Source organism: Vanellus vanellus (assembly GCF_965231255.1).
Source record: "Vanellus vanellus genome assembly, chromosome: 12".
Taxonomy (NCBI): domain Eukaryota; kingdom Metazoa; phylum Chordata; class Aves; order Charadriiformes; family Charadriidae; genus Vanellus; species Vanellus vanellus.
Window position 1 is genome coordinate 9522116 of NC_138917.1, and position 24805 is coordinate 9546920.

Here is a 24805-nt window from a genome sequence, read left to right on the forward strand (position 1 = left end):
CACAGCTTCCCTGCTCGTCCTCATGGTCCCACAGTTTCCCCTTCCCTGGGAAATGGGGGCTGGGCTGGGGTGGGGTAACAAGCAGCAAGCACAAACCCCTTCAGAGCCAGGAGCTGAGTGGAGCAGAGGAGAGCGAGCGCGGGTGCTGTAACAGCTGTGATTCACACGCAGATGTCTGTGGGTGGAGAGACAGCAAAAGTAATAAAGGGAATTAACCAAAGAAAAAAAAAAAAAGTCCCTGGTTACTGCCAAGCTGGAAAGCTGGAGAAGCCCCCCCACAGATGAAGCCCCTTTAAATTAAAAAAAAAATACAAAGGGATTCTGTTTAACTCTTTATTTTCCATACATTAAATTTACTCAGATAAAAACATTCTAAAAATGTACAATTTTACTTTTAACAAAGTATAATAAAACATAAAAATCCCAATACCAGAATACTTGACATTTACAATTCAAAATCAAATTAGCTGAATATTAAATATTTACAAAACTATTTAAAATATTTATAAAGTTACATGCACAATTTGTAATACTAGAATTGACCGAAGTAAAAGAAATGGCTCAAATGGGAGCAGGAGTTTCCTTCATTCCTAGTGGAAAGTTATGTCCAAGAGAAGCTGTTAATCTGCACTTGAAAACACACAGGATCTGCTTTCTGCTTCAGTACCAACACATTTCTTGCTCATGTACAACAAATTTAAGAGAGCAAAGGGGTAGTTCAAGGGTTTACTCCAAGAGATGGTGGTGGGCAGTTACCTCAACCAGCAAAAGCCGTCTCGACTCTTGCAAGTGCTCTGTTACGTGGACTCCTGTCCAGATTTGCCCACATCCATCTCATTTTAGAGGTGTTCTAGACTACCCCGAATCCACAGCTCCGAGCGTCCGTGACCTCCAATAAACAGACAGACAGCTAACCCCCACGCGGGGGTTTCAGATAACGTCATTTTTATTTTGGGGAGGAGTGTTACTCTGCCGAATACCACCTGCTACATTAAATTTTTGAGTACCTTCACCCTGAAGCTTGCCAGTAAGAAATAGTACAAAACAGAATTTTGGGTAACGGTAAAAGTTTAGTGTTAGGCCGTTATTTTTGGAAGTCTGGCGCTTAATTTGCCAAGATTTAATGACCGTGGTATGAAAAAGTTTCACAAAAAGTGGAGTGTGACGTGTTATCTTAAGGAAAAGTATTGTGGAACACTGATCGATACCTCGCTTGCTAAAATGAGGCTTCCCTCTTGGCTCTCCTGCTGTTTAGCGTTGAGCCTGGCGTATTTATTAATGCTTAATTTGCAGACTGCCAGCGCGAGGAGGAGTTTGCTGGAAATTCCATCCTATTTCGAGCGTTTCCATCACCAACACTCCCAAATGGAAAACACTGCTGCAACTGCATCGCACATCGCTCACTCCCCCGAGGGACGACTCATTGCTAACTTCTCTGTGCCCCTGCAGAGGGATGACTTGGGATTCCCTTCCGTCTTACAGTTAAAAATCATTTCTATTCCACAGTGAAATCCATTTTGAGAACTAATTCTTTTTATACTTTCAGGACAAAGATAGGAATAAATAGCATTCTTTGAAATCTCCATCTTTCAATGTATAAAAATAGGTTTAAAGAACTGGTTCTTTCAGCCAGTGAAGCTGGAACTGCTATTCTAAAAGAAGCTGCCTTACTTTTCGGGGGGGAAAGATGGATTTGTGCCTTTTAAAAACAGAGTAAGGATTATTTTATGGAACTAAAGTGCTGTGTTCGGACTTACCAACTTTGGTTGTTCTTGGTACAAAGTGGACAGCGTGCGCTAGCAGATCTGAAGCCGCGACTCACTCTGATTTAGGGGAGGCTCTGCCATTGCTGTTGGCTCATCAATCATTTCTCTGTTACACTCACGTTGCAGTACTCAAGACTTCTGAGTTTGAACTTACTCTAAAACCAGACTTCACCATTTAAAAATGTTACTTAAAAGTACACATAAGCCACTTTAAGAAACATCAACCTTAACTTTACACAAAGGAAACAATCCCAAAGAAAGCTCTAAAGAAAGGAATGAAACAGTTTGCTGGACAGAAGTTCAGTTTTACAGTCCTTTTGTTATGGTTTCGACTCTGGATGAATATTAGACGAGACTGTGTGCCCAACCCTGGGCATTCAAACAAAATGCAACTGGTACAGAAATTATTTTTTTTTTTTTTTGCTGTTGATTTTTGCTATTTTGAGAGGGTTTTTAACACTTGCATGTGTGTTGAAATACAGTTTATTTAAATACGATTCAGTTTTAAAATAGTGTTTAAAAAAAGTGGAAAAACAAAAGTTAAAGTTTGGCTTTCAGCACATGTTCCAGGCCACTGGAGAGACCCTCAAAGCTGTGAATAGTAAACATCGTCACCGAAAACTGCACGTTTCCTTCAGCATAATACAGTATGACAGATTGTTCCTACCATTGTCTCAAGCTCATTAAGGCAAAGTAAATTGCATTGTCAGTTTTCATCACTTTAGTGTTGTAGGTCTGAAGGTTGTTCATTAGAATACGGGTAACCTCCTGGAGCACGGGCAGAGCGAACAGAAGCATTTCAGCAGTGTGTGTGCAATGCTGCGGGTACTGTCAGCTGGGCTGCGAATACACAAATCGCATATTTTTTTTTTCATTGCATAGGAATAAAAATCATCTTTTTTTTTTTTTTTTTTTTTTTGTTAAACCAAAAGTTAGGCAAATTTAGATTTTGGGTTCCACGAAGCCAAATGCGCTATGAGCTGCAGATCGCTCCCTGGACCGAGTTTGGTTTCTGGCCATCTCATCGTCACCGTGCCTCTCCGGTGATGTTCCTTTACCCTGCCCGCCTTCCCGGCAAGGCTGCCGAGCGCCCGCTGAGAAGGCGGGACTGAAGGATGGCCCAGAATATTTCTTTCCTATGAAAGTGGTCCAGGAAGGTCTCAACTGTCAATCTGCTGCGTTACCCCTCACACTGATGTTCCATCGCTAAGGCCCCATCTTGGGGCAGCTCTGCACCACCACCACCACCACCATCAAACCTCCTTCTCGGGTATGACTGCCCTCACCTCCCAGCAAAAGTCAGCTGCGTCACTACAAATGCTATTATTCATCCTGGTGTGGTTTAAACTGGTGTAAGAAATACCTCCAAGTGTAAAGAAGGCTTCAGACTTTAAAGGTGTCTTCCAAATTACAGTTTGCAAATATCCCTATGTCAGACGTTTTAAAGAGAAGGCCTCACCCATTTAATGCTGTCAAGTTCCTCGGGTGAGCCATGAGGATCAGCATCTTCTTTCAACCAGACAGGACCAAACTATTTCAAATTAGCAGTTCAAAATTTGTTTGGCTTCCTCTCAAGTCCTAATTTAGATTTGTCACCCACAAATTATGTACGCTAAGTAGTTAACACCAAAGCTAGTCATCTACAATCTATTGCAACGAAGGAGGCTGACAATAAATCCTTCAAAGTCGTGATAATAATGAAGTTTACTACCTTTTACATGTTTGACTTCTACCACTTCTGAATCCTGTAGCAAAAGCCTTGGGGTAGGAGTCAAAGGGGTTTTTTTTATATAAAGTAAAGCAAAAGCTTACAAACTCTGCTGCCAGAGTTCTTTTTTTTTTTTTTTTTTTTTTAGGATGGTTTAAAATTCATTTACAAAAGCAGAATAATAAGGTTTCTGTGAAAGAGACCTATATACAGTAACAGGACGTAAAGGTTGTTTTGCGTATTACAGGAAAATATCCTTGAAGCCTTTATGACTCTGGAGTCTCTGGGACTTGGACCCTTGGAACCTAAGTTTATTCCACTGCTGGGAACCCAGCACTATCTAGCAATAAGTGAGACAATGAAGCATAAGTTTGTTTCCAGAAGGAACCGAAACTGCCGTGTGTGTTCTTTTGGAAGGGAATGGAGAGACTGACTTAAGATTTGTATTGTGTCGTTAAGTCCCATAGCCTGCTGGTGCCAATTTTTTTAAAAGTTGGAACTTCTTTGCCTCTTGCACTGGTCTCAGAGTGACACTGTCTGCTAAAAGTGCAGAAAACTTGAAGAGTTTTACATTCTTCTGTAGTGCAATCCTTAAAAATCCCAGAGATTAGTGCCTGATCACTTTTGAAAAAAAGTAGACGTTTTACCTAGCCCAGGGGTGCCAAAGTCCTTCTGGCGAATGGCCGCTCCTACCTTCAGCCTCCAGCTTCCACTTCAGAATGTAGCTGCCCTGGAGTTAGACCTTTCACCTTAGAAAGTCCACATATGGCAACATTCTCCAGCAAAATAAAAGTACATTGTGGTTGTATTTGCAACAGAAAATGCAGCTGGCCAGCTCCACCACCCATCCAGTACGCATCGGTCCTATGACACGTAGTCAGAAGTTCCAACAGCGAGATCCAAGCTTGAATTTGGCAATCAAAAATGGGTTTGATGCACCCCTAAGCTAGATTTTCTACCTAGTCTAATAAAGTAAAGCACCTTTGGATTAAAAAATACATTAAGCTTAACAGCAACTGGACGTCTCAGTTTTGTATTTCAATCTCCTTATATCTCCATGGCTTACAGTATTTTCTTGCCAGATGATAAAATATCAGTCTGTGGAGTCCAGACTTTCAGAGGGAGGAGCGTATTTCAGCCTGAACGTACCTGGGGGAGAGGAAACAGAGGAATTAAACACCACCAACCTTTTCACACCCGTTACGTCTCAGAACTTTCTAAGAGAACCTGCTGCTTATCGGGCAAGTAAGGCGATATTACAGCATACCACCAGCTTGCAGAAGAGGCTGACAAGCATGTGTCTGCAGCTAGCGGAGATGAAAATCAAAGCATAGTTTCACACAGTAAAAGTCACCGGATTAGATGTAGCTTTAGGGCTGGCAAAAACTTGTTTGGGATAGTTTAAATGGAAATTTAATTAATGAAATGAAATCATGAAATTCAGCTTAAAAAGACACCAGACTACGTTTCTGAAGTCCTCCGGATTAGTTAATTTATAGTGGTCAAATACTTCAGATCTTGTCTGCACTGTATAAAAACATATACCGATATACACTATAGACAAGACAGAATGTAAAATATAAGACCTCAGTGCTGTTTGCTCCAGTCAAAAGTTTGTAAATTTTTAAGTCCACACCATATGCAAATTATCTCAACACAATATATCAATTAAAATAAAAAAGAAAAATGGGACTAAAAGGTGCTCTTGGTAACGTAACATTTCTCTCCGAGTTGTTTCCCTCCTGGAATTAAGGATTTCAGCTCTCTCCTGGAGAAGCCCGTGCCGTAGCCACATAAGCAACATGCCCTACAAAATAAGTACAGCAGCAAACACGGGACCTTCAAAAACATTTGAACAGTAATTCTTAATTTAGGTTACTATTTTGGGGAGGAAGGGAAAGGGGGAACAGAGATGTTCAGTTTGTAGACTTCCAGGGGAACTTGCAATTATCCCCGACAATGACCTGGATGACAAGGTAAGCAGCAACAGCAATTCCTCTGTGATCTGTGCACAGAAGCTCCCTCCTTCCCGCAGTGTGTACTTCTCCCCTTCCCAGAAACCAGCACAAGCCCCACGGAGCACCCGGGTCTGCCCCAGAGCCCTGCTCGGGCCCCGTCCTCGTGTTGCGTCTGCACAGAAGTAAGTTTCAACTTCTGTAAATACAGCTCAAAAGCACCAGCTTTCAAGAAAAAGATCTTTTGTGCAAGTCAGAAATTAAAAGATACGGCACTGTCATCAGACTCCCTCCAGCCCTCGGGTACGCAGCCCTTCCCCCTGGCTAAGGTCAACGCTCTGCGTGTCAACCACGTCCCGCATCCGTCCCTCCACCTGCTTTTACCTTGGCGATTGAAATCCATCGGAGGCTGTTTGCAGTCCTGAGCTCTGTGCCCACTGGCCCCGCAGTTGTAACAGGAGAGATTCCCATTTTTTTTGTGAGTGGAACCATTGCTGTTTCCCATCATTCCCTGTGCCTGATACACCCCTGCTGTCCCTGCCATAAAGTTCTGCATTGGCGGTACCGCAAACGTCGACTGCCCAGTCATTACGGAGTCCGGTGCTATACCGCTGTTGTAGGCGGTGTGGACCACGGGGAAAGTCGTGCTGCTGTTGTACTGCTGCGTGTTGATGTAGCCGTTACTACACAAAGGGTTGAAGGGCAGAAATGGAAAAGTAAACATGGAAGGTCCTGAAAACGGGTGCTGAAAATAGTTAGCGTAGCTGACGGTCATACCGCTTGAACCACAGTTCCCGCTACACCCGCAGGAGCTGCACACCATGCAGCCAGGCGGCTGCGGTTGCTGCTGCTGGTGGTGATGGTGGTGATGGTTCTGGTTTGGTACTGGGATGCTCCCTGCGGATCCGCTGCTGCTGCTGCTGCTGCTGCTACTGCTGCTGCTGCTGCTGCTGCTGTAGAAGTTGTTCTCAGCAACAGATGAGAGCGTGGGGCTGGAGCTGGGTGCGGGGCAGCTGGGCAAATTCGCCATGGTTGCAAATGACGTGGAGGGGTGGCTGCTGGAGGAGGCTGCATTACTGTTTGCGCAGAAGCTGCCTTGCATTGGCGCCACTGGCACGCTGCTCATTGCAGAAAAGGCAACTTTGGTGTTGGCTGTGTACAGAGCAGTCCGGGGATTTATTATTGCAGGGGACACCGTTATTTGCATATTACTGGAGCAGGAAGTCTGTCCGGCAATGGCAGAATCAGTAGGAAGAGACGAAGACACCAGGAGTTTGATGGGTGGACGAGCCACGTGGAAGACTGTGCTGGATGTTACGGTGGCAGCAGTACTCGTTTCTACTATTAATCCTGGCTGCTGAGCTGTTTTTATCACTCTGTCCAGAGTCGAGGCATGTACGACTTTGGTTCGAGGACCAAAGTTAATGGTAGATGTGGGTGAGCTGTTCTCAGCAGCCCCTGACAGCACTTGCAAGGGCTGGTGGGGAGAAGAGGCAGACATCACATCCACCACGGTATTTCCAAAACTCTTTTCCATTTTTATGCTGCCCCTAGGTCCAGGAGAAACTTTATTTCTTTCTTCTAAAGATAAAAGTGAATGCATAGACGATGAAAGTAGCTTCATGTCTGCATTGCCACGGTCTGATTTATGCACTGAATTTAGCATCCGAATGGGGGTGATGTGAGTAGAGGCCGCTGACATCATTTGCATTGGCAGAGCGTGGTGGCTGGACGGATTGGAGCCTGCGTCGTTTTGCACTGGTAAGACCTGAGCCGTGGGTCTGGCAGAGCTCGAAGTGAAATGATTCAGTAACATTACTGGCTTCTCCTTTTCTGAACCGTCTAAGTGAATCTCTAAACCTACGGACAGAAACATCTATAAGTACAACTGCGTCACTACACAAAGCTGGGCAACGCGGGCACCCTCTCTGGTTGTTTGTGCTTACGTCTCTCGTTCTCCTCGGCGCTGTCTGAGCTCTCTTCCCTCGTCTGGATCCCCATGGGGCTGGAAGAAGAGCTGGAGTACTCGGAAGAGCTGCCCTCCCGGGGCAGCGGGTGGGCTGGCTGATCCACATCTACTCGCAGCTCTGCGGATAAAGGGTGTGTGAGCAATCAGGGAACGCAAACAAGAGTAGTAACACCTACTTGACGGGACCCAATTACAACCGTTTCATGACATCACCTGTCATACAGTGATGCTTGAGATTTACAGAGATTCAAGAGTCTAGAGGCGTAAGAGTCACTGACTAGCGCAGCTAGCCATTCACGTGGAAGCTGTCAAGAGGAAACTACTTTTTATTGCACTCCATATACACAGGAATAGGACTTTTTGATTGCTCCCTATTAAGCCGATGGCATTTTGGAAGATAAAGCTTATGACAGGTTGGCAGGAAAGCAGAACAAGAATGAGCCTGCTCTTGTGGCAGGACATATTCAGCTCTGAGAGCACATCAGTGTCCTCTGCTCCTCCTCCTTACCTGCAGCATGATTGCCACGAATACTCTGGATAGGTCCTACGTGCGTAGTAGGGGGAACCCTTGCCACACCGCTGCTGGTAACCGACGAAGGTGTTGTGGGGTTTAGGCACCGTTTCTCCGATTTTTCTCTACAGGGTGATGGAAAAAGGTATGAAGGAACAAAAACTGGCTAAAGCACAACAACAGATGAATCAATTTCTGAATGAAACTGAAGCAAACAAAGCCCACTAAAATGTTAGGTTAATTTCAAATGGAAACATTCGGAAATTACATCAAGCTTGACCATAGCTTCTTGCCAGCAGTTACATTTGGACTACTTGCCATCTGATTACAATACTAATGCTCTTATTTGTAAAAGGTAAAACGTTGCCAAATGGTGACTAAATTCTATCACACATTACATAAGCGTGTCCCAAACCTAGCCATGCACACCAAAACCAAAGAGAAGCCAAATGCAGTCCAAAGTTTTCATTTTGCAAACACCTTCTGGAAAAACTAAGACTGATGAAAAATCCTGTCAGGGAGCTGTGATAAATGGGTATGGATTTGGATTTTTAATTGCTTTTTAAGTAACTGCAGTAGCTTCAGAATACACATTTCCCTCTAAGTGGAGATGTAAAAAATAGGACAATCCGTTGCACCCATTTCCCCAAAGGACTATTAATATTACACAGAGCAGTGTCCTTCTTTATAGCACCTTCACCACATACAGCTGTGATCTTCCTGAGACCAGGAGGACCTGCAACAGCCCTGATTTTCAGTGGTTTGTCCCCATACAAAGTTAGAAGTCCAGATCCAGTAGGGGTATCATCGGGCAGCGCGCACCCCAGCTCCGGCAGTCAGCAGAAGCCTGAGCGGCTGCAGCTGCCACAGCTGGCTCGGGTCACCGCAGGACACCACGGAGGCTCTCAAAGTAGCTGTGCTCCATCCGCACTGACTGGAAGCCCAAAAAACTGTCAGGTCTTACGAAGAAAAAGTCCTGCTGGGCATCCTGACTTTCTGTGTTCATCAACTGAACTTGCAAACCCTACAGCTCAGCGGTTCGCTTGCCTGATCCCCTCGTACCCCATGAATCTCAGGTAGGTGGTAAGCCCAAATCCTAAATGGGCTTTTACGTTACAACTGGGTTGCCGTATCCTTTTAAAATGGAGTTCACAAATTCTTTACATTTGGTTATCCCTACCACCCCGAACAGGCAACAGTAAACCCCTAAGTACTAAATATTATCTAGTAAACCCCGTTTCAAGAGCTTTTCAAAGTAACTGACACAAGTGCAGAGGAAGGGAGATAAGCATTATCCATATCCATTCCAGGTGGGAATCCTGGTAGGTTTATGGTCTGGAAAGCAAAGACCATTGTAACACTTGCATTAAATATCTTATGACCCTAAAAAGACAGTTTTCCCCTGCCACTTACTTCTCCAACTCTAGCTGGGTCTTGAGCTTCTTCTTTGCTCCCATGGTGAGGGATTCAAACTTATTCAGATCTTCCTCAGTAAGACTCAGAAACTTGTAAAGAAAAAACGTGTGCTTAGTTTTACAGCCCGAAACATTCTTATTTACAATTTTCAGTAAAGATCAATTCTGAAAGGCAACTTTAGAGCCATTTTTTTTAACATATGTTAAGTCAAAGAAAGTCTCTACTCCAGTTTTAAATCATAGAATCAGTGTAGAATAAGTGTGGGGGACTGGCATGAAAGAACATCTGTAGATTAATTAGGTGTGTGCTTATATTAACTATTCACAATAAAGACAAAGTAATTCGTGTACATATTAAAATAGAACTTTGTGCTATAAATGAGTTTAAGGATCTGTTTTCTTAAAAAATCACTCTACTTTTCCTAGGTGTGTCATTTAACACAAATCAATGCGCAGTCATCTCATCAGTTTAACTGGAAAATATACTCCAAAATTAAATTTTATAATAAAATACAAACCTAGCATGTGAAAATAAAGTATATACATTTATACTATAATGCAATGAAAATTAAAGCCAGCAAAGTATGCATAATAATACCTGCTTTTTTAAAGCACACTATAATATGCAAGGTTTTGCTACTTCATTAAAGGAAAAAACACTATATATTTCCCCTCACATAATGAAGAAAATCAAATAGAAGACTCGGGTAACAGATTGTAATTAAATACATACAACATATTATAACCCGCACAAAGCCATCCCAATTTAGACCTGGCTCAACCTAAGCACTTAGTCCACTGGAGGGCGTTCAAGGCTAGAAGACAGTAGAGGACATGAATTTTACAGATGGAGCTGAGTAAATACTGTAGAAGTATTCTATTTAGATAAAATCCAGCACACACAGGTATCATTTGTGACTCTTACTATGCAAATACATAAGTGCAGAAATTCCACAAGAATTTCTGCAGAAAACAAAAACCTCACATGCACTTGCAGGTATGCGCACACGCAAACGTTCATGTCAGAAGTCTCTGAATCTATGTTTTTAAATAAGGATAACCAAATATTTTGGGAGAAAAGTCAATCTAGAGGCAGAAATGAAAAAAAAAAATCAACAAATTTCAGTTATCTACTGCACATCAAAGAGATGAGCAGGGAGCCAAAGAAGAGCTCCTAAGACAGCATCCAAGTTGGATCTTCAAGCATCGGATGAAGATTTCTGAAACGGGCGGCAGCTGTTGAACAGCCTGGGTGCCGGACACAACACAGATCGAAAATAGGAAGCAGGTTTTCATCAAAACGTTACTGTTTCAAGAGAGTGCAAACCTTCATAGCGTTTGCCAGTAACTTCTGCAATTCTCAATGCAGATGTTTGCAGCCTCTCTCTCCGCACCAGAGAACAGCGGGATAATTTAAAAGCCGGCTCCCTTTTCGTAATCTACTGCCCTACCTTCTCCATTGTGAGCTGTTTGAAGACAGGGTAGTATTTGTGCAACCGCAGTTTCCTGAGCCAGTCCAAGATCCCGTTTTGCTCCTGTGTCTGAGGGGTCTGTGGACTGGAAGACATTAACATGGGTGAAGAAGAGGTGTCCATCTGGGTGCGATAGGCCAGCGATGAGCCAGTACCTCCTGCGTGGGAGCAATGGGGTAGTGCAACGGGAGCAGCAGCCGAGTGCTGAACATGATTCTGAGAAGACTGAATGCCAGCCACTCCACATATAGGTCTGCAAAATAACAACAGTATTTGATTTAGCACATTGAAGCTGTCAGCCAAGTTCAGCTACTACCGCCATATAAAACTACCTCTTCCAGGAGTTCTGGTAAAACCCGCACCGATTCGTACCTGTGCTGTTCAATAGCACAATAAAAGCAGTGCCATTTATGGCAAATAGTAAGCCTTATCTTCAGCTTAAGCAGAGGTTTCCTTCTATAATCACAGATAATATATGTTCTACTACCTCTCCGTGATTAAAAAAAAGGTGTATAGAGAATGGGCATGGCTCAGCTTTGCATTATTAAAAAGAAGCCCAAACATAACCCTGTGGAGTCTTTTTTTTTTTTTTACACGTGGAAGTGGCAAAATAACCCACAATATTGGCTCCCTGGAGGGTTCTGTTTTTTGTTGGAGAAAAGGAAAATTGCCTCTTAAAGAGAATGAGTTCTGAGTTTGTTAAATCCTAACAAAAGGCAAGAGAATTTCTTTCTTTCTTTTCCCAGGGCTGACTTGTACCTCCCTTAGAAGAGGTTTCCTTCCTCCCTCTGAAAGGAAATCCCTGCTGTATAAGGAAACATTCAAATATGCTGTAGAGAGAAAAAAAAAAACTTTCAGAGACGCTCTAGTCTCCCTTTGCTCACAAAGACTAGGGATGACCAGATCTGTGCCTACAATTCGGATGATCATTATTCCTTTTAAATATGCGATTGAGACCATTACAGCTGATCACAGAGAAACCATCCATCACTGCAGCTCAACATTGAAGTGTTGATGCCAATTAGTAGTTACAGCTTTAAACATTTTGAGAAACACTGCTTAGAATGGGTGTTCATAGGTTTTACAACCAGCAGGAACACCGCAATCGTCTGATCTCATCTCCCATATAACCCTGGTCAAAAGGTTTCCCTAAATTCTTCCCTGAACATACACATTTCTTAGGACAAGAGAGCCACCGCTGATTTCATAACCGCCTATGACGACAGGTTCTGTCACAACTGTAGAAAATTTGGTCCCATCGTAGTTACATTTTATATCCTTTATTTTTGAAGCTGAAGTTGAATTCTATCTTCTACTTCCAGTAATTATATCATGTTATATTTCGACTTGCAAACTGTGTGTTACCTAAGTTTTGTTGCCTTTGAGATCAACTCACTGCAAAACTGTTCTTCAAGCCATTACCCATACTGAGCTCTTGCAGTTGTTATTATTATATGATGTGTCTTCTCAAGACATTTAAAGAACACCCAAATGAGAACGCTAGGAATGCTAGTACCTTACACCAATATTCTCACCATTTGTCTGGTTTGGGCAGACCACACACTAAGGCTAGAATTTCTTAACATCTTCTGCAGATGAATATGAAAGTGCAGACGCAAATAAATCCCCAAGGAGAGACAGATAATTACCTATGTAATGGGTTTTTACAGCTAACCAGAACAAATGTAAACAAAATAAGTATTTCACCTTCCAGATGTTCCCAGCGTAGTTCCCACTTTATAAAGGGAAGGGTTGCCAGGATCTAAACACAGGGAACAGAAGTTACAAATGGCATCAGTTTGTGAAACGTACATCAGTACAAAAAACAAATTCATTTTTATGCTTAATTTAAACTTACTTGAACTCTGAAGTTGCTGTGAAGGAGAGGAAGTGCTGAAGAACTTTCTAACATGGTCATTTTTCACCACGTGGGAAGGTAATGGTGCCAAATACCTGCATGGTCATCAAAAGCAAACAAAGCCCCCCCTTCTGTTATATCTGATTTGCAGACGCCTATGCGATCATGATTGTAGACTGCATATGAAATTTTGAAATTGGATTTGAAATTTTGAAACTAAAACATGAAAGACATAACCCCACGCAAATCTGATTCAAAGTAGAATTGAAACACATGGATATTCTTATCCTTAATACTACTTAAACACATGTTACCGTTGTGTTGCTTTCACTCTGTTTAGTGTTTCAGTAAAGATGCTTATTTTAGGAACACTGAACACTTCTAAGGCAGAACATGTTCAAATATAAACTTGAAAATTTCCTTTCAGATTCATGCACCTGAAAACCATAAAATATAGATATATCTGTTATTTAATTTTCTCCTCTTTGATATAAACAGCAGATGCAGAGTCTGGCAGCGTAGGGAAAAAGGCTGTAAAACTTACGTCACATTTTCCCTGGGATTGCTGTGCCTCTTTTGGGCGGAAAAATGGCAATCTCCTAAAACTTTGCAATGTTTAAAGTGTGTTCTATCAACATGACTAGACTTCTTGTTGTTATGCAAACTTGACTGCCTTTTGCCAAATCTGAAAAGGTATAAAAAGTTGGTAAAAAAAGAGAGCATTTTGACGATATATTTCTATTTGTCACTTTTAAAAAGTCTTTGAGTAAAAAGTAATTCAACTATACACACACATGAACTTGCTTTCCACCTTGAAAAAAATCACAGTTCCTTTCTGAATTTTTCAAATATGTGGCACTTAACAGTTTCTTTCTCTGCTCCAGAGATACAACCGTTGCTGTGTAAACGCAGATTGCTGCTCTATTAACCTAGATTTGTAGAGACTGTTGCTAGCTAAACAGCAGCAGCAGCAGCAACACGCGCTCTCTCTCACCCTCCCTAATTCTCATCAATAGGCTGTGATCCTCAAAGCACAGAAGGAACTGGTTGAAATGTTAACGCTGTTTGCCATGAAAAATAATCTAGGCACGCACCTGCTGGCTCTGACTGTGGAAAAACAGCATCCACTGTGGCTCTGCCAATGGTGGACACAAGTCTGTCTTGACTTAGGGAAAATAGGTGTTTAGCAGAAGCTCTATCAAAAGTTAATTAGTATTCTAAAATGTCATTTAATGCTTTGCATACATATAGACAGTAGTAGCTGAAAATAATTGAAGTCCCTCAAATTTTCCGAGTATATTTCAGTATTTAGAAAGTGAGAACTGACACGACCTGCCACATATGATAGTTTTTTAAATCGTGTTTTAGATTAGATAATGTCCCGGTGATTTGTGATAACGTGAGGAGGTATTATCTAAGGCTTCAAAATTTTCTTGGCTGTTAAATTTAATGGCTATACTATATACATACATACCTACCTTTTCTAAATTAAAGTAAAATAAACATCACAACAACCTAAAACAACAGAGACAAAATCCCCACAACTCATCCCTCAATACAGAAGGATGACTATTCAGGCAACTACTTTTTCCTGAGTTTGGGTTTTTTTTTTTAAATCAGTTTCGGCTATTTTTTGAGTGCAAACCAAGTTTCTGCAAAGCCAATGATCCTCTATTTGTTTTTAACAAGGAATGAGGAAATGTCAGTTCTCCAGGAAGCTTAATACAGAATATTATTACCATCTGTATTTCTGAAGAAAGAATTCCTGAAAAATTCTTATGCACTGCAATTGCTGGAACATCAAGAAATAATGCTTATGATCAGGCTCTAATTTCCTGAAGTAATTTATAATGTGACCATAATATTTTTATTTCATTTTTCTTTCTTCTGCTTGGCGAAAAAAACCCCAAGTGTCAAGACAAAAAAAACCCACAAGAACAAAAAACCCAGCATACCTAAGGTCTGATTCCAGGTCCACGTGGTTCCGTTCTAGGTAAAATGAATCTGGACCAGCTAGGCAAGGAATGAATTTCTCCAAGTTTTCTTCTGGATACAGCTGAGATAGCTAAAGGTGGATGATATTACAAATAATAAGTGAAAAGAAGGCTTGTAACTCATATGAAATGCAAGGCACAGCAATTTAAAAGTCAAAATTCTTATGAAATTCAATCCGTCTGTATTATCTCAGTACATTTTGAAAAATACATTTTTGTCATTAAACAAAATTACAGGGACAAAACTGCGCTCCATTTTCAAAGGATTTTTCATATCGCCTTTACCTTTGAAATAAATTCAGTCACTTCAGTGGAAGATTTGGTTACCAACGTCACTGAAGAATCAGACCACAGGACCTTAGGAAGTAAGAAGTATTCAGTTTAGTAACTAGCAGTCAGGGATTTAAGTTAGGTTCCAAAAGATCAATGATAGGTATCAAATATCCCCCACAGACTGCGAGAAAGTTTGTAACATGTGACATCAATAAGGAAAAACTTTTTTTGTGCACAAGTAACTATTACTCAGTCCTCCCTCGCTGCCCGGTTCTTGCTGTTATTATACTTAACGACTATCCTGAATGCTTAAAAAAGCACTTCATAGTTTACACAGCCATTGCACACTGCAGACATCCAGTATTAAGAAACAGACCGCTAAGTAATGGAAATTTTTTATTATTACTATTGTTATTCTTAAAGAAAACAGCTGGTTTGTAGAATCTGATGTACAGTATGAACAACTCGCCACAGCACAACAGTGCCTATTTATAATTAATCAACTCCACATGCCATGCAAAGTTGAAGATGGCAGCAAATCACCCCACTGCAAAAAAAGGCAAAACCTTAGAAGTGAAACCTGCGGTTACTGCTCTAGCTACGCTCTTGAGACACCATCTTGGATACGCCCTCGAAAAGGGAAATCGTTCAGTATCTCTTCCCATACGCTTTCTGCATTAAGTCATTACATTCTTAGATGCAGCGGCATTTATTGGTTGGTAGATGATTAGTTTAACTGAGCCAAAAGTCAGGATTTCTTGGCACGAAGACTATCAGCGTGAGGCTGGCCAGCTAAGTCCCTTCAGACTTGGGGCATCTATTCGAGGCGTTTGAAGGCATATGGATCTTCAGCAGTTCTAGAGGGGAAGAAGCTGGGTTTATGCGTTAAAGAATCAGGAGGCCGTCTTCTCGCCTGACACGAGTTTCAATGACAACTGAAAACATACACAAAGTTTTTCCAGCCATCAGAACACTGCCAAAAAGACTGGTGAGAGGAGAGTATTTCAAAATATATTACATAATGGAGGAATTTCCTCTCTGTAGAGCTGTTACACAAAAAGGGGAAAAAAAAAAAAAAGAAAAAAAAGAAAAGAAGAAAGAAAACTGTTTCTGGTTTTACAAAGCCTGTGGGGTTTTTTGCTTGTTTTTCAAAGTTCACGATATATTAATACTTGTTTAAATTCATGAGAAAATTCAGAAAATATAGAAGTTTCTCTCTCTTTCGAGTTTTGTAATAACCCGACATTTGCAACAACTTATGTTTTGCTAACTTGTTATAATTTTCAATGCTTATAAAACAATAATGTGAGCTGTAAACGCAGGGAACAATAGCATTGCCAAGTGATGCTGAAAACACTGAACTGCTCTATCTATTGACCTTCTATTCCCAAGCTACTAAACAAAACATTCAATAGCTGGGTTTCTAAGCCAGCAAACAGTAATTTATTAGCTCATCTAAACTATGTACTGTTCTTTCAGTTACAAGCTGTCAAGCGAAATACTGGTAAAAGTAATTTCGGGTATTTATAGAAAAATTTATAATAGGAAAAGATGTTTCACAAGCTAGTAATATGTAACTGGAGTCCAGACTACTGCATACTTCATAAAGATTTTTAAAACCCCTTGGAAAAATCCTTTCTAATACTGATGACATTTGGAAGAATCATGGGATTCAGAAAATTCAGAACATTATCCATGAATCGAGTCATGAAGAGGTTAACGCTCTCAACATCACAAGAAGATGCTGAGCTGACGCTCTATCTTGGGTGGTAGTTTTAAAGAAAAACTTTTTTTTTTTTTTTTCTGTAAAAGTTGCAGATAATTGAAATTCTACTGTCCATTTTCTTTTGGGTTCTCCTTTTCTCAGCAACTGTTTGGCTCCGTTGCCTCATTAAGCAAACCAAAGACATTTTCTGGGCTTTGCATTCTAAATGTTGGAATACGCCGTTCCAACTAGATGGGAGAAAAGCAGTTTGTCATTCTTTCTCGCCAGCACCCGGAATCCAGTCTCCGCTGTTAACACAAGGTTTCACAGAATGAAGTCATCCCTCCACTGAAATTGTGAGCAATGACTGAACCTCCAAAAGCTGCATCAAAATGGAGGGGGAAGCCACTTCTCCTAGGAGCTTGTGGCTAACCACTCTCATTCCAAAGAAACTATTCTCACTTCCAGTTTGAATTTGTCTGGCTTCAATTTTCAGACAACAGTTCCTGTTATGCCTTTTTCTGCTAGATTAACACCCCTTTTACCATAAAATATTTTCTTCCCTTTGAAAATGCTTTTATATGATACTGAAAGTCATCCTTCAGTCAAGTTCTTTTAGGTGTCTCACTACACGGCATCTTCCTCAACCTTGAATAATTTCCATACTTATTTTATGTACTCTTCAACACCCCTTTTAAAACCAGTAATGCCTGAACCCTATGCCAGTCTCACATTCCCCTCAATGCTGAATGCAAAGATAAATGACTGTCCTATACCTCTTTTCCCACATGTGCAGCACAGCCCTAAGAGCCTAAATCTCTTCTTTGTCAAGATGAAGACTTAAATTCTTCCTAGCTTCTGCTCTCCAGCACATTGAGATCCATTCTGTAAGCGTGGCATGATATTTTCCCCTAAATATATACTTTGTCACAACCTGCTGCATTAGAGTGAATATTTTTATTTTGCCTGCGTCCCGTACTGCATCATCCACAAATACTCATCAATAGCAATTTCTGACTACTTCCAAATCATTGATTAAAAAATATGACTACCACCTATCCCCAAGGAGCTCCACTAGACCCGTTTCTGGGATCTAAAAATAAGGTTTGAAAATTTAACTCCTCCTTAAATATTATCCTCCCCCTTCTTTCATAGAAGAAGAAAACCCCAATCACCAAAACTTACCTCAAAGGAATATTCAACATTTCTTTCATTTTTCTTGTGTGCCAATCCCTTTAATTCCACTTTTTCAACACTCACTGTGAAAAAAACAAAGAGATAAGAAAAATGAGGAGGATATTCTTAAATGCACGCAAAAGCCATGACTCTTCGGTAGTGCCAGGACTTGCGTCGAGAGCTTGAGGCGCACAGCTCGGGCTTGCCTGGCTCGGCAGACAGGCAGGTCGACAGCGCTGCTCCGCAAGGCTTCCAGGTCCAGCCTTACTTAGCAAGGCTTCCTTTCAACCTGTACCCAAAACAAGACCCTAAATGCAAAGTCCTTTATTTCCTCATGGCCTTATCATACCACTCAGCAGCGTAATAACGGAACGCTACACAGAGAGGCACGGATTTATCTTAATGATATCAAGAAGCAAACACCATCCCTTCGAGGGAAAACCGGCACACGGAGAAACGAAGACAGGCAAAAGGCTCCACGTTTTCAGGGGCTGATTTTGCAAGGAGTTCAGTGTGGTTTTTTTGCTGTATTGACATCACGATTCCTCCTTGACTGCAGTTTCATGGAAAATTTCAGCCTCGATCACTGCAATTTGACAAAGTTGTAAGTAAAAACGGGATCTTACTGTGGAAAGGGTTGAGTAACAGTACAGGTCACTGCTTTCATCTCCACATATGATATGCAGCCTCTAAAGACACGATCTTACGCGTCGGATATTTGATATGCTACATTCTTGGAGACTCTCATTTCCCAATGCACACAGATCAGAAATTCCACCGTGCTAAAGTTTATGAAGATTATTTTACTGACTTTCTATTGCTCTTGCAAATTTCTCCTGCCTTTTGACTGCACGCTTGGGGATACGCACAGAGAATTTTTCTTATAAACAGCCAATTTACATCACCTTAAAAATTCAAAAGCAATTATACTAAAACAAAGTCACTAGAATTTTACTTCCAAGAGACAGGTGCTTGAAGGGATGCACGCTGTGTATATTGTGTTTTCACTTAGCGGTTCTAATAAGCAAAACCCAGAGTCCTACCGCTTTGTTTCTGGGGAATCACCATTTACAAAACGATTACCTGTTTTCAAGACTATTTATACACTCTATTACCCACAAGACTCAAACCTACGTTTATCACATATAACTTCCTCGTAAGATAACTGCCTGACGAAACAACTGCAGCGCTAAAGTCTCAGCGACAACATTACACCGGGCAACCTGTTTCATCAGCCTCACGTCTATTCCCCACGGTGAGACTTCAGCCAAAGCCACCCTATTGCCTGTCTGGAGCGTAATTTTCCTCTACCTTAAAGCAATCACGACCTGAAGGCTTTATGGTGGCCATTTAAAAATTTTCCTTGTGTCCTGTTCATTTAAAAATGTTACAACCTAGGTCTAGGCTGTTTTAAAGACCTTCTCTTTGAGTCTTATTTATTTGCAGGTGAAAGTTTTAGAACTGGCAAGTTTTTAATAGATCTACAGATGTTCATGCCTGTCTTTAAAACACAGAATTAACATTCCCTTTATGACCATGTCAACTGTTCCTTCTCCATGTAATTCCCAATTACAATAACATAAATCCCTGAGCTTAGCGATAATGTCAATTCATTACTTACTACTTTCTCCTGCATATTATGCTTTTTGTAGAGACTTGCTCCTCTTAAAATTTTCAGTGGATTCCTCTCTTGCTTCTGAAATTATTTTACAGTATTACCGCGCTGCTACACCGCATGCTGAGCACCACAGGAATAATCTTCTGCATGCCAGATACTGATGAGCTACCTAGACAGTACGTAGCGGCATAAAGATTAAAACATGCACACGGTTCTGAGGTTTTCTTGCCATTTTAAGAAAAATCTACCTCAGTACGCTTATTTAAGAGAACTCAGGGCACCCCCAATTGCGATCACAGTTAAAATATACTGAATATTGATTGGAATTATATGTACTTCAGCATTATAATCAGAAAGTACTTGTGAAGTGGATATTGAGAGGGGGTATCACCGTACTGTTGGTGAAACAGCTGAAGGATGAGCAAATAACATGTAGAAAACCTACTGTCAACTGCCGCAGCATCTGTTTGTGGAGTAGGACAAAGAAAACCAGAAAGACATAGCAAGTGTTACTTAACATTTGCTGCAAATCCACTGTCACTTTACTCAAACTGTTCTTATCATTGGCATTTCTACAGTATTCAAATACCATCTCTTCTGTCTATTCCTTTACAGTAATTCAAGCAAAATAGGATCACCTATCAATATAAAATAAAGTCATTTCTGGTTTACCGTGTGGGTTAATAACAAACTTTAAATCACCTGGTGGATTTTGTTGTGCTGACAGTTACATGACCTTTTCAAGCTAAAGTTCTGATCTGAACTTGCCCAGTTAATACAGCCTGCTGCAGGGAATTTATCCTCTGGAAAATGATTGCAATTAGCAAAGTGAACCATTAGGTAGATATTTCTGCACTGACTGCAGTGATCCTAAACTGAGCCTTGTAAGATTAGGTTTGTCCTAAAGCATGAAATATAGTTCATTGTGCAGCAGCAATATGCTTCTAGGGACAATTGACTAGATAATTTCTAACATTATACAAAGTGCTCCAGGAATTTTCTCCCAGCTAGCTAATACTGTAAAAATATCATCCATCTAAAAAATTCTAGAGTTCTTGTTTAATTTGTCAAGTTGTATGTTTCTGTTACGTGGCCTCTCACATACTCTTCGTATTATTTAACTTGTGGTTTATTTTATTAGAATACCCTTCCTAAACCTACCATAAAGCTTACCTTTATTCAGAACAATCCATCATACAAAACTCAGGAAGAAGAAGGTGCCATCTACCAAGCAGGACTCAGTGGATATTAAATTTTGACTAAAAAAAGGGTTTTTTTACTGTATTTACTCTCAAAAGCATGGGAAATTGCTCAGAGCTGACTCTACCCAATATCACTATAAATGATTCTATGACCAGAAAAACCTTTGTACGGAATTAAGGACACATGATACTGTTGTCTTTTCAGGATGCTGAATTCAGCAAAACTCAAGCTTCCCAACCCAAGGGATTTAAAAAAAAAAAAAAAAAGTTAATGTTTCTAATTCAGGAGATAGCCAGAGCAAGTATATTTGCACTACTTTAAATCTGAGCTTTACACCTGGTACTAATCAATGGGAACTCATCCACAAGTAGTCCAGCTACGCTCTCCACATTAGGCTTCGTAGCTGTGCATGGGGCAGGACCCAACCAGAGCAGCTTGGCGGGGTATCAGTCATGATACGAGATCTCAGAGATGTACCTGTCTGCCTGCTCCTCTCTCCCAGCACTTCCCTGTAAAATGATCCAAGAAAAGTGCTCGTGCACGTACATGTACATGCCTCCCTCCCTGCTAGGCTTTCGAAGCTGCACTGGCAGAGGGGCACGGGGGACTTTCCGTCATGGAGATTTATCCATAATTATCTGGGAAATTACGGCAGGCAAGTGAAACAGTGGGATGAGATAAAAAATGACATATGGAACTGGTACAGAAATACAAAGGAGGTTTGTGGAACTTCAGTGCTGTAGAAGCTCCCATTGAAGCTGTGGCACCCTCTGTTACAACTGTCCCGTGGCATTATTCAGAGAAGGGCAGAGTACTGGGACATAGAATCACAGAACGGTCAGAGTTGCAAGGGACCTCATCTCCTTCCAGCCCCACTGCCATGGGCAGGGATCACCTCCCACCAGACCAGGTTGCTCAAAGACCCATCCAGCCTGGCCTTGAACACCTCCAGGGCTGGGGCAGCCACAGCTTCTCTGGGCAACACATTCCAGTGTCTCACCACCCTCAGAGTAAAGAATTTCTTCCTAATATCTCATCTAAATCTCCCTTCTTTCAGTTTAAAACTGTTACCCCTTGTCCTGTCGCTCCCCTCCCCGATCAAGAGTCCTTCGCCAGCTTTCCTGTAGCCCTTTTAGGTACTAGAAAGGGGTATAAGGTTTCCCCAGAGCCTTCTCTTCTCCAGGCTGAACAACCCCAATTCCCTCAGCCTGTCCTCATAGGAGAGGTGCTCCAGCCTTCTGCTCAGCTTCACAGCCCTCCTCTGGACCCGCTCCAACAGGTCCATGTCCTTCTTACATCGGGGGCTCTAGAGCTGGACACAGCATTCCAGGTGAGGTCTTACCAGAGTGGAGTAGAGGGGCAGAATCACCTCCCTCGACACATCCACACAACCCTAAGCATACATTCGTAGTTACTAGGTATCAGATTTTTAAATTGCTGAACCTTTGTCTTTTGCTGAACTCTACTTTGAAAGGCCACCAGACAGTACAAAGACATCTTCATTCACTCAAATTTTCTTTAATCTAATTTCCTAAGGCTTTTTTTTATTACTTTATTTGCTACTTTCCCTTAAACACAAAAGAAGCATTCTTCATGTAGTTTTCAACTGTACATAGAATTGTATTAAGCAGGGAAACTTGCATTTGAAACGCTACAGCACAGAGGCAGAATCAGTTCCTCACATGGGTGTGATTTCTAAGTTTTATTTTCTCCTTTTCAAATAGTGCTTTTTTGTTTTCCCCGCTGTTCCAAAATGATCAGGTAAGGCAGATCCAGTGAGTCTGAAGACGTTTTATTCAGTTCTGTTTTCCCATTCTATTTACCCATTTGGATAATATTAGTGCATTTGTCACCTGATCAGTAGATGTTTCTCTGAAGGCACAGACAACTCCTTTCCTCTCCTCCCAACAAGGTATTAAACCCTCTGGCTTTCTTGATGCCAGCCACTGACCAGCCTCTCCCTCTCGAAGTACAGGATCTTGGACCTCCTCCTTCTAAAACATCAGCAGCTACATAAAGCGAGAGACCAATTCAAACTCTTTAGGACTAGCTGCTCCTGTCAGGTCAAGGTCAGGGTAGAACATGCAGTGGATGTGGGCAAGAGCAGAAAAGACATCATTTTTGGAAGCCACCTTAATATCCCATTGTAGGTTGTGTTTCTTATAATTCCCATTTTTTAAACTTCTGGATCAAGCCACTGTTAACCAGTAAAAGGACTAGATAGATTAATGTCTCAATCCGCACTGCGAATGTGTGTTCCTTCTGAAAAAGTAAAGAATAAGATAATCACAAGAGTTGACTGAAGGCTAGCCCCTTTTAATAATATCCAATATTTCAGCACTAACACAAGCACTCTAGAATTAAATCAAACATCCATTGCACCAGTTGTACTGTGTTTTTCCTTTGATTTCATTAATAGCTTTATATAGTGACTTTTTTTTTTTTACTATTTTTCTTTACCAAAAGAAAACATACATGGGAGTCGAGAGCTTTTTTTGTGCAACACTAGATGAAAACTACAGATAAGACTGCAAGCCTGGAGCACATCACAAGAGCTGGGTTAAAGTGAACGACATTGAAAGTACCAGGAAAAACTTATTTACCACACAGTCTGAAAGAGTAATTTCTACTCCATGCCTAGCAAGTTATTTTCCTTTTTATTAAGTCACTGCATGTAGGTTCAGTTTGCATGGCATGTAGCAGGGAAATACTGTTCTCCAGCATTCAGGTGGTAAAATTTGAGCGTCATGAGACTGGGCCGAACCTGTGCAGCTCTTGAGACATGGAACAAAAAAAAAAGCAGAAATGCTACACTTTATTTTTAAGCAGGAAAAAGATCATAAGCAAAATTTTTTACTTTGTGTTATACAGGAGACCACGTACATAATCACAATTGATGCTTCTGGATTTAAAGATTTATTAATTTTCATTCATGAAGTTGCACCTTCATGGAAATAATCACTCAAACACAAATACAGTGATCGAGATTTTGCTGAAAAGGTCTACCTAACAAAAAAGGAACTAATAAAGTACTTTCCACATCCTTGTTTACACAGAAGTGGTAACCAGAAATGCAACACCAAGACTTTCACATGCCATCTCCTCTTGTTTTTCTAAAAGAAATACTTCAAAAGCAGCATTACTCAATTACAGTTGTCCATTAGACATCAGAAGGTAATCCCAAGTGACTGCACAAAAACTGGAAACAAAAACCCACAAAATCTCCTCACTCAACCCCCAAACCCACCAGTATTTATATTCCCATACATACGGACAAATGTCAGGGAGACCAGGGGAAAGTTTATTTGCTAGTTTCAAACCATATTTATGGCAACAAAGCACATGAAATTACAGTTTGGTGGCTGTATTTTTTTAAACAGAAAGATCAACTGAATTGAAGCTGAGAAACTGCTTGTAAGTAGCAGCTTAAGAGGGTTTTTTGCTTCCTGCTTTCACATTTCTCATCTTTTTAAAGCTTTTTATCTAGCTTATGATGGAGAACGAAAAAAAAAGAAACCTAAGCAACTAAGATGCACTCTTCTTACCAGCAAATACATTAATCCTTTTCTGCCACAAACATGCTAAGTTTTCTGATCAAGTATATCTATTTTATTTCCCTACCCTCCTACTTCTTAACTTAAATTATTCATTAACTGTAATACTGGAAGCCTGAAGAAAACTTGCAGAATCAAATATTAATTTTTCTTTTTCAAAGCACATACAGAAATGGTTGGCCGGAGTCTGTAAAATACACGGATTAGTGAGAACTGAGATCTAAACAACTCAGGTATTGATGAGCATCTTTTGGGTTGCCGAGAGCTTGGTGTTAATGATAAGTCCCAGGACCTCAAATCAAGTCAATTTCATGTTTATTTACTGCAGATCCTTTCAACAAATCAGAGAACTACAATATTAGTTTGTAATGGTTTTGTCATTAAAGCCAAAAGAGAGCTGGCACTATTGATCTGTCCCTGAGACTTCTTCAGAGGAAGACTTCACTGGAAGAGCATCTCCAAGGCCTCACTTTCATCAAAGGCTCAGACAAACTTTCAAACTTGGACCTAACAGCCTCTGAATCACTAAATACTTCGAGGATGACACAGAAACCGTTCAACTTGAACTTTGCTCTATTCAACCACCAGCCAAAGCACACCTTAGATTCTTCCATGACACATTAACTCG

At 41.0% G+C, this 24805-nt stretch overlaps 1 protein-coding gene across 1 annotated transcript in view; it reads right to left on the reverse strand.

Moving 5' to 3' along the window:
• Positions 1 to 329: 329 nt before the first annotated feature.
• The window catches only part of ZCCHC14 (zinc finger CCHC-type containing 14), a gene marked incomplete at its 5' end in the record, with an annotated part of 56456 nt that continues 31980 nt past the window's right edge, over positions 330 to 24805 (reverse strand). Inside the window, 11 exons of the mRNA XM_082489323.1 lie at positions 330 to 4623; positions 5814 to 7289; positions 7376 to 7516; positions 7907 to 8034; positions 9323 to 9414; positions 10776 to 11049; positions 12504 to 12558; positions 12655 to 12749; positions 14610 to 14719; positions 14934 to 15005; positions 17812 to 17885. Of these exons, the coding sequence (XP_082345449.1) occupies positions 4568 to 4623; positions 5814 to 7289; positions 7376 to 7516; positions 7907 to 8034; positions 9323 to 9414; positions 10776 to 11049; positions 12504 to 12558; positions 12655 to 12749; positions 14610 to 14719; positions 14934 to 15005; positions 17812 to 17885 (2573 nt within the window). The 3' untranslated portion in view covers positions 330 to 4567. The remainder of the gene's footprint in view (positions 4624 to 5813; positions 7290 to 7375; positions 7517 to 7906; positions 8035 to 9322; positions 9415 to 10775; positions 11050 to 12503; positions 12559 to 12654; positions 12750 to 14609; positions 14720 to 14933; positions 15006 to 17811; positions 17886 to 24805) is intronic.